Source organism: Aptenodytes forsteri, unplaced genomic scaffold, assembly GCF_000699145.1.
Source record: "Aptenodytes forsteri isolate BGI_AS27 unplaced genomic scaffold, ASM69914v1 Scaffold92, whole genome shotgun sequence".
In the NCBI taxonomy this organism is placed as follows: Eukaryota; Metazoa; Chordata; class Aves; order Sphenisciformes; family Spheniscidae; genus Aptenodytes; species Aptenodytes forsteri.
Genome location: NW_008794581.1, coordinates 3,788,269 through 3,797,949, shown reverse-complemented (window position 1 = coordinate 3,797,949; position 9,681 = coordinate 3,788,269). Strand labels below are relative to the sequence as shown.

The window sequence follows — 9,681 nt, the reverse complement described above, 5'->3', positions numbered from 1 at the left end:
ACTGCAGACTGCAGGCTCCCGGTGGCTCTCCCCCTGAGGTTCCCGCGGTTCAGGAACCCCCCCGTGCACAACGCTAGAGCGATCCGCTGCCGATCGTGGGCAACAGAGAGCTGCTTGCCTCAGCAACATGTTTATTACATGGAGATAATGTGCTAGGTTTAGATGAAAGTAATCATCAGTAAGGCCTCAACTGTGCTGTAAAAACCAGCTAATTATTATTTTTTTCTCCTGCATAGATAGCCTAAAGCAATGCTTTTGACTTTGCATAGGATATTCCTTTTGGAAATAGTAAAGAATGTCTGAATCTCAAAGCCTTCTGCACTCAATTAGCTACTCCATTTCTTATCTCATATGAAGCATGGTATTTGTCATTGAAAGGTTTCATGGTATCGCACTTCTACAGAAGTACTTCTATTTCATAGTAACAAGAAAAAAAGAGAAAGACTGAGGAAAAAAGTGATTAAACAAGACAAAGCCCACACAACAAAAGGACTTGTATAACACAACAGGAAAAATTCAAAAGGTATTAAGCACAATAAAGTTTCTTTGCAAATTTTATTTGCTGAGTTCGTTAGCCAAGTAACAAGTGGCATAGTTAGTCTAGCCACTATGGCTTTGATGGCAGCGATGAAAGGCGAATGGGTCTGAGGTTCCCGCGGTTCAGGAACCCCCCCGTGCACAACGCTAGAGCGATCCGCTGCCGATCGTGCCGGCAACAGAGCTGCTTGCCTCAGCAACATGTTTATTACATGGAGATAATGTGCTAGGTTTAGATGAAAGTAATCATCAGTAAGGCCTCAACTGTGCTGTAAAAACCAGCTAATTATTATTTTTTTCTCCTGCATAGATAGCCTAAAGCAATGCTTTTGACTTTGCATAGGATATTCCTTTTGGAAATAGTAAAGAATGTCTGAATCTCAAAGCCTTCTGCACTCAATTAGCTACTCCATTTCTTATCTCATATGAAGCATGGTATTTGTCATTGAAAGGTTTCATGGTATCGCACTTCTACAGAAGTACTTCTATTTCATAGTAACAAGAAAAAAAGAGAAAGACTGAGGAAAAAAGTGATTAAACAAGACAAAGCCCACACAACAAAAGGACTTGTATAACACAACAGGAAAAATTCAAAAGGTATTAAGCACAATAAAGTTTCTTTGCAAATTTTATTTGCTGAGTTCGTTAGCCAAGTAACAAGTGGCATAGTTAGTCTAGCCACTATGGCTTTGATGGCAGCGATGAAAGGCGAATGGGTGAAATTACAAGCATTACCAGAGAAGAAAGACAAGACTATTACCTACTACACAGTTTTACTCTAACAGCAAATAACTCACAAGTATACTCACCGTGACAAAGTCATCGATTTCCATATCTCTTCTATATTTGTTTGTGTTAGCTCTCTGCGGAACACAAGTTTGCATGCTGGTACTTCCCCTATAGCTATACTGTGTCGCTTGTACCACAACTCAGAGTTCTGAAGTCAGAAAAAACACTTATTAACTGGTGACTTTTCAAGTATTAAACAGTATAATACATTTATAGTACAGCATGCTCCCTATTACAAGTATTTTAAATATTCCTAAATTCCAGTAAAGTCTCCAGGATGCAAGCAAGTGTTTAGATTTCACAGATCTTTTCTCAGCAGCATCTTTTCTCAGTTAACGTTAACTTGTCCAAAGCTGAAAAATTGTGTGTGTCAGAACAGCCATTAAAGTTCAGGAGCCAATGGCCTCTAGTCTTGTGTTCAGATCCTCTCCATGATTAAAATCAGTTCAATCATGTGTTTTCAACTACCACTCTCAGATTAAACACCTGCTTATGGAAAAATTATTGGACAATTATTAGATGAGATATCAAAGACTGATATTTATCCTTGTTCAGCATATACTGATGATAACTAAACATTAAGTTCATTAGCAGGTTCTATACATGAAGAAAGTAAAAGCAAATAGCTACAGCTGAAGACACCCATCAGATGTAGTCACCATTATAACAGAATAAAGTAAAGCAGAGAATGCAAGAGACTACTATCCTTTAATCAACCTTCACATCCAAGCTCAATGCTTGAAGATTGTCATCAACATGGTGATGGGTGGACATACAATACAGTTTGTGTCAGCAGCGTACTTTTCAAGGCAAAACTCCTAATCATTCCCAGTTCTTTGATTTATATCACAGAGCAGTCCTAAAGCACATTAACAGTATTCCTTGTGATCACAACGAAACCACAAAATGCACTTAATTACTCCAAGTACTAATTGTCCATCATTCCATGACACTAGACTAGAGCTAGTTTGAAACAAATAGCACACTCTGAAATTAGTATCTGGTCTTCCACATCAGTGTTTCACTACACAGACCCATGCCCATCGATCCACACACAGCCAATAAGTGCTCTGATTGATGCTGGAGCAATTTAAGGTGCCACCACTTTCAGCTACCTGTCTGCTTCACCATTCCAGTAGAAGTTACACCTTTCTATAAAAGAGCCAGCAGAAAGAAGCTTATTCCTTTGCCTCACTTACTTCAGCTTATGGTCCACTGTATTAACCAAAACTGCCAATGAAAGATTTTAAGCTATGCCAGACTGTATGCTGTCGTGTCTGAGTCAGATGTATATAGGCAGTCTTTTGCTAACTCTTATCAGGCCAGGATGCTTGGATGGAAATTTAAAGCAGACAGTTGGAGGCTGTAACATGTTAAAACTGTAGCAGATACTTGCTCAGTAACTAAAATACTCTATTCTCTTTACTTGTCTTTGACACTATCTTTTCTTTCTTCCCTCTTAATCTTCCACCTATTATTGAAGTAGGCTTTTTCCTCTTAAGAAGCCTGCTGTACATGAAAGGTGCACTCGATCTGCACATAAGTAATTGCATTACAAATATGGAATAGCCATTCATTCAGGACCTCTAGATGTCCAGCAAAATGGTAGGAGCTACTTTCCCAAACAGGCTATTGATCACCAAGAAATCCAAGGCTAGTGTCCTGCACTGATAAGCATTAATAAAAAGGCCAAAATTATTGAAGAAGTCCCAAGAGTTCACAAAATATGAGAACACTCACATACAAGATACACTGGAGGAAGCGTTTAGAATATACATAACTCCAGATGTTTAGGCTTTTAAGATGTCCAGGTGGCAAGAGCTGATAAAATTTTGGTTTTCTAATAAAAGTAATAGTTTTTTCAACAACTTTACAACTGCTAGATCAATCCAGGTAAGTATGGAGCAGAATGATTCTCCAAGCTCACAAAGGGTAACAATGAAACCAGGACCACTTTTCCTTAGCCACAACATATTCCATACGAAAGAGGAAACTGAATCACTAACAACCTCATAACAGCTAGGAATGGAGTAATACTGTATATATTCTGCTACATGAAGTGTCTGAATAAGAGTTACAGTGTAAGTGACAGTAAAGTAACTATTTTGTATTATAGTATAATAAATGCCCTATTGGAATTTGAGCAAACTGGAATGCAAGCATACTGCCAAACACAGCCATGCTGAACTTAGGATGCTCAGGACTTAATCATCTGTAGCAAAAAGAACACTCAAAGCCAACATCCCCAGCAAATCATTAAGAACAACTTTACTTCATATAAGGTTAAAATAAACGTATTTTGCATTTAATTTTATAACCAAGTATTTTGTGCCACAACAAAGAGATCATTAGTTCAGTTTTGCTTCCAAATATGCTTATGTCTGGGGAAATGAAAACCGAGTGACTTACCATTGTGACTGATTTCACTGGGATGTGTTCCTGGGAAGTGCCAGCCTCCAGTTCATTCCAGTCTGGAAATTTAATTACTTCCTTTCCACATGAAGGTTTCTTTGGATATGGCTTCAGTGGTGAGGAAGGAGGAAATCTACAATTAGAGAATATTTTTAATGCCTCTGAACTCCACCCTATTCCATATTTACCAATGCAAAACTGTAGTAGACCTTCACAGGCAAAAATACAACAAATGCCTTGGACATTCACAGTGCGACTTAGTTGCCTGAAGACTGGTGTTGAGTGACACGTAAAATGTCCTAAGGTGTCTTGTTTGGCCTCCATCTGCTGCTCCAGAAAAAGTTCAGGTCCTTTGTACCTCCCCTGACATAGCTGAGCCTTGGGTGAATGTCTGGTATCCCAAGTGTGTCTCAAATAGTACCAGCTGCCTATGCATAGACAACTGGCTCAGGTCTTCACTAGAAGACGTTGATTCTTCTGAAAAAGCTGTGGGTGGATTTTCCCCATGTCAAGTGCACCGCTAACATGCATCTCCTAAAGCAAAGCTACATAACTAAGTCACATGACTAAGGCTTGGATTTAATTAGTGTGCATGCAAGCGTCCACACAAAGTTTTGTCCACATTACCATGTTCTTCTGTGTTTACATGCTTTCCATGCGAAGATCGTATGCTGCAGTTCTTTTCTGGAGTCTTTTTCCAGCTAGTTGTGGAGGAAACTCATTCACTTTTTAAGGCATTTCAAAAAGTGCCTTGAAGAAATTAGCAGAAATAAACCCTAAGCTAGCCCTTGCAGAAAACAAGGAAAACAAACTATCCCAGATCACATTCAGCTCAGGCACATCTCCAGCTTGACCAGAATTAAATTACTGCCAAACCTAGGTCAGAGCACGTACAAAGGAATTAACGGCAGCACATCAGAAAGACAAATCAGTTCGATGGCAACATAATCATCAGACTGGCCCAGATCAGGTCTTGTTTACCTGCACTCCTAGGTTTTAGATGCTAAGATTCCTGATGCTTCGAGAAATTGCTTCAGCCTCACTCACTCTTTTAATCAGAATGTAAAAGACAGTTATGTCTGGGACCATGCAACAAGAACTTGTACACTGCTGGATAGCATGCATTTATATCCTACCAGAAAGATTCTCATGCTCAAGAAATCCTCAAGTTTTCTCTAAAATTTCACCCTACTATCTCAAGGCAGTTCCAACATTTAATTAGTTTTTAAATTAGTTTTGTACTGCAGTTTTGTTAGTCCACTAGTGTTACACTGCATGGGTTAAACATGTTATGGTTTTGACACTGCACACTGAGTCTATTTGGCATACTCCCCAGCGCTCTTCAACAGAATAGCTGCAACACAGGGAGATATCACTTCCTTCAGACAAACCCTGAGGAAAAGCAATAAGCACCTTGTGCTAATGCTGCAAGACTTACTCTGCCTTTTAAAAGTAACCCAGATTACATTGCAGATATTCAGCTGTTGAGTGTTCTCAACTATTTTTCAGCTATTCGTTATTTCTTAGAGTCTAATGTTAAAACATCTGCAGCCTTTTTTTCTCCTTTGCCTTACAGTATTCTCAACAGTTCCCTGTTTCCCCTCCAGTTCTTCACAATTTTTAGCTTTATGTCATTTGCTGCCCTGATTCTCAACCAACCAGTATATTAATAAGTTCTTACAAGCAGAAAAGGAGGTGCATTCCCCTTTTTCAGGTAGCATTACAGCAAGATCTAGACAGAGCCAAGTTTTTGGATGAACAATGAAAAGCCTCTGATTTTATGATGAACAGAATAACGTTACCTAAAGCTAGCAACTGAGGAGTATTCCAAGGTTGACATGTCAAGATTAGCATCGTTTACAGCCAGCAACGTTAGTTTTAGGAGTTTATACAAGGAGGAAATAGAGATACCTGTTTGTCTCCAGGACAATGGATAGAGCACAAGGTCAACTGACATTGGTATCAATGGTATAACAGGTACCACAGCTGAATTCCCAGAAGTTTCCTGGCAATGCAAGAGTACTAACCATTTTGCTTTTCATACAATTGCTTAGATTCCAAAAAATGTAAAGTCTGAGAGTTTCCAAAACTGTAACTTCTCATTTATTATTGTAGACTACACTGAGCCAGTAAGTCAGGACACATGGACAGATAGTCTTTGCTATTTTTAGAAGCCACACTAGTTCTCACCTTCACATTTAATACTTGCCCAATACTCTCAGGCAAATCAACATGGGGCAACATCTCTTTTGCATACTCTGTGGAGTGAACAAGAGTAGACAGCTACACTTACATGCTAAGTTAATGAATGGCACAACTGTGCACCACAGTCTACAGTTACAGTAAATTAACACAGGAATTTATAGAAAAGGTATGAAGCAAGGTTTCCAGAGTAAGCACTGTCAGTGGAATTAAAAGCGACTTGTACTGCTACCCGTATCAACATGGCGAGAAACGTATTTACAACGCAACATTAGGAAAGTCCACCAGAGGGAGCTGCCAGGGCATTAAATACATGAATAAAAGCGGGATGGAAACCCCATGTTTAGCTCCATAAATAGAAGAAAAGCATGTTTTAAGACTTAAAGCCAAACACCAAAACTGTAAGTAGCATACACAGTTTATTTATGCACCAAGCCCAGTGAGAAAAAGCTGGCTCCAATTCAAGATGCATGAAAGGTATGCAGTTTTAGTAAAAAAACCTGTTCAATTAGTAACTCGGTTATCTTTTGAATGGGAGGTGGAGATAGAACATCATTAAGATAGCTATAACAAAAGAGCTCTCTTGTCCGATAGCAGATCATTAGGCAGAGCACACAGAAAATGAAAAGCACAGAAATATTTCACCCAACCAACTTCCACAGCCTGCAGCTCAGGAAAGTCATGGCTGAAAATACAAAGGAGAAAAGAACAAAATAACTTGAATGTGTCACGATGCCAATGCAAAACAAACAAACCAAAAAGCCACAACCACACAAACACAACAAACCCAAACCAAAGACATACAGCATAATGCCAGCGGTTACCAAAACCCACATTTAATCTTTTGACAGAGTGTCAATGCCCAGAAAGAAAGGAGGCAAAGTACTTAACACCTATGGCACCAGTGGAAAAAACTGTGCAGGTAGTGCTGTCCTAAGAAGAATAGACAGAGCAGGACTGGGCTAGGAACATACCAAACCAATAACACACCTACCACCAAGTGCCGCACCAGCACCCAACTGCTTTTCTAACTCTCTTCAAACAAGTAAAAAGCCCACTCCACACCACTCCTTTACATTTAACTTTCTCCAGGAAGAAGTCTCGACCTAAGATGCTCTACAGCTCCCGTCTTCCATGCCTGTTTTCCAACCTGAACTAGTTGATGACTAGGTAAACTATCCCAGTATCTTGCCCTTCTATAGCAGCCATAAGCAGATGGCCAGAGAAGAATTTAAGAACAGGACAAGCATACATGGTACTTCCTCAGCTCACTTTCCCAGCCTTCGGTCTTTCTCAGCTCACGGACTGCAGAGCCATGTATTGTTTTTCTATACTTAGCAACAGACTTTCTTGGGTGAGCTTCTCAAAATATCTTCAGGTACAAGTCCTTTGATACACTGGATCCTTTGAATTTGAGTCCCAAATTCTAAAATTTAACATTTTCCTTGATTGTTACATGGAATTTCCCTTTATGGAGCTAAGTTTAGAGAGAACATTCATTTTTTATTCCCCCCAAATTATTTAAAATTTCTTCCATTAAAGTTGGTTGAAATTGGTTTGAATATTTAACTTATTTGGCAGGGAAGCCGTAGCATTCAGTGTCGTTTCCTTCAGAAGGCAGGCTAAAAACCAGCTACCACTTTTACTGAAAGATGTCATGCAGTATCATAAAGAACAAGTTGAATCAGTGCTAATTTGTTACTGGAATTAAATATCCAATCTGACTGTAAATCAACTGAACTGCATTGGAACAAGTTTAATGTAAACCACGGTTCTTTTATAAGAAAGTATCTTGACCCCAGTTTGCTTATGACAAAGTAAAAGAATTACATCATACATACCTCTTACTTTTAAAGTATTCCAAGTTAATAAATAAAATCAGGAGAGTAATGGACAACTGCACTTACAGCATAGGTGTACAGACTAGACAGCAAAAAAGCTTAGGCACACGCTACAAACAAGCTAGTTAAGGTCATAGAGCAAAATGAAATATTAAATTTATCCACATGAAGGGGAAATTCAGTATTACACACATTTTTCCAAAGACAATATTAAGAAATCACTACAAAAAACTAATACATAAAATTTCTTTAAGCATGTAATAATATACATAGTAAGTAGAAACAGCATTATTACTGACCTATTTTCCCTACCGCTCTGCATGAAGATAGGTCCCCCATTTCCTCAAAAGAAGACTCACCATGATGTAAGTTACAGATCCATACTTAAGGTAATGGTCATTTTTACACTACTTTTTCACTGAGCAAGTGAACAAGGACACTACAAGATGGTACAAATTCAGAACTTGTAACTTCTGGACACCCAAACCTTAACTGAGGTCACAAGAGGTCAAAGAACCCACTCCAGTAATGCTAAGCTTTCGTTACAAAGAAAATTCTTTTCCTCTGTTAACAAGCCACCAGTTGAGAGGCTACACAGGGATAAGTAAGCAAGCATCCTTGAGCATGAGCAAATAAAACTTTGTCTCTTTTAAGACAATTTCAATCTACAGCCCAGGGAGTATAGAAAAAGGCTGTATTATGAATGACTTTTAAATTCAGAAGGCCTTTCTCTTCTCTCAGAAGAAGTGGCAACAGCATCCAAAATAGTCAGGGGGTTGGGGGAGAGGGTGGACAATTGGAGTTGGATGCTCAATGGCATCCTCACTTCCACCAATGTCTTCTTGATATACACTCTTCCAACACTGAGAAACCTGATGTCTGCCAACAGCAAACAGAACTTGCTGCCTTGTAAAAGCTGCAAAAGCTTTTGTTAGTACTCACAGAATGTAATTAAGTAAAAGGGCCCTTCAAAAATATTTAAAAATGAACAAGTAAAAAAAAAAAAAAAAAACCAACCCACAACCAGGCCAAACATTAAATCATGACAGTTTCCTATCACTAATTAAAATAAAGTCTTTAAAAGGAAGGGGGAGGGAAAACACATTAACACCTTTTCAACGACATTCTACAAAAACATTTGTAAGACCTATACACAAGAGTTATGACTCCCTGTTTCCAAAACCCAAAATTTTTCAGTCACCCTAGATAGGTTTACCTGTATAAATGGCCATCATCTTGAAAGTCCTCTTTGCCCCATCTTCCTTTAATGTCTTCAATAACATGATTTTTCAGGAATTTTTTAAGCAGCTTAACCGTTTGATTGCGAGTCACTTCTGGGCCAAAGTTTTGATTAGATCCAAGCAGTTCATGTAAACAGTCCACTGCCTCCGAGGCTTTGAAGCAACGCTCGTAGCTTTTGAAGCGACACCGGTGCTTCCGTAAAGGCATCCCAGCCCGAAAAAGTTCTATTATCTCGTTCCACTAGGGAAGAAGAATAAAGCAAACCGTTATGGGAGCTCCTCTTACAGAAGCATTTTAGTTGTACAAAGCGAGATTAGAACGCAGCCAGATCTGAATGCAGAACTACGTACTTTTTTTATCATCTGCGTTTACAAGCACACTAAAACCTAAAACTATGATTTAAACAGTTGATCTGAGAACAAACACCAGATTTAGGAAGCTGAAAGACCTAGAGCCCCATACTACCTACGGCTCTACGGATACAGTTTTAACTTCCTCGTGGCTTTTAACTGGACAAAAGGCTGGACTACAGCTCCACTCTGCCGGGCTCTGCCGCCGTCCCAGTCCCGCGGGGCGCACGGGTCCAGCCGCCCCACACAGGCACAGCGTGGGGAACACCAACACCCGGACGGCGGTTGGGGACAGCGGCCCCCCGTCC

The 9,681-nt window shown here is 39.5% G+C and overlaps 1 protein-coding gene across 1 annotated transcript in view; it reads right to left on the bottom strand.

Moving 5' to 3' along the window:
* The window catches only part of DEPDC1B (DEP domain containing 1B), a 25,506-nt gene extending 16,249 nt beyond the window's left edge, over nt 1–9,257 (bottom strand). The window contains exons 1-3 of the mRNA XM_009272507.1: nt 8,998–9,257; nt 3,736–3,871; nt 1,347–1,474 (exon numbers count right to left, since the gene is read on the bottom strand). Of these exons, the coding sequence (XP_009270782.1) occupies nt 1,347–1,474; nt 3,736–3,871; nt 8,998–9,230 (497 nt within the window). The 5' untranslated portion in view covers nt 9,231–9,257. The remainder of the gene's footprint in view (nt 1–1,346; nt 1,475–3,735; nt 3,872–8,997) is intronic.
* Between the last annotated feature and the right edge of the window lie 424 nt (nt 9,258–9,681).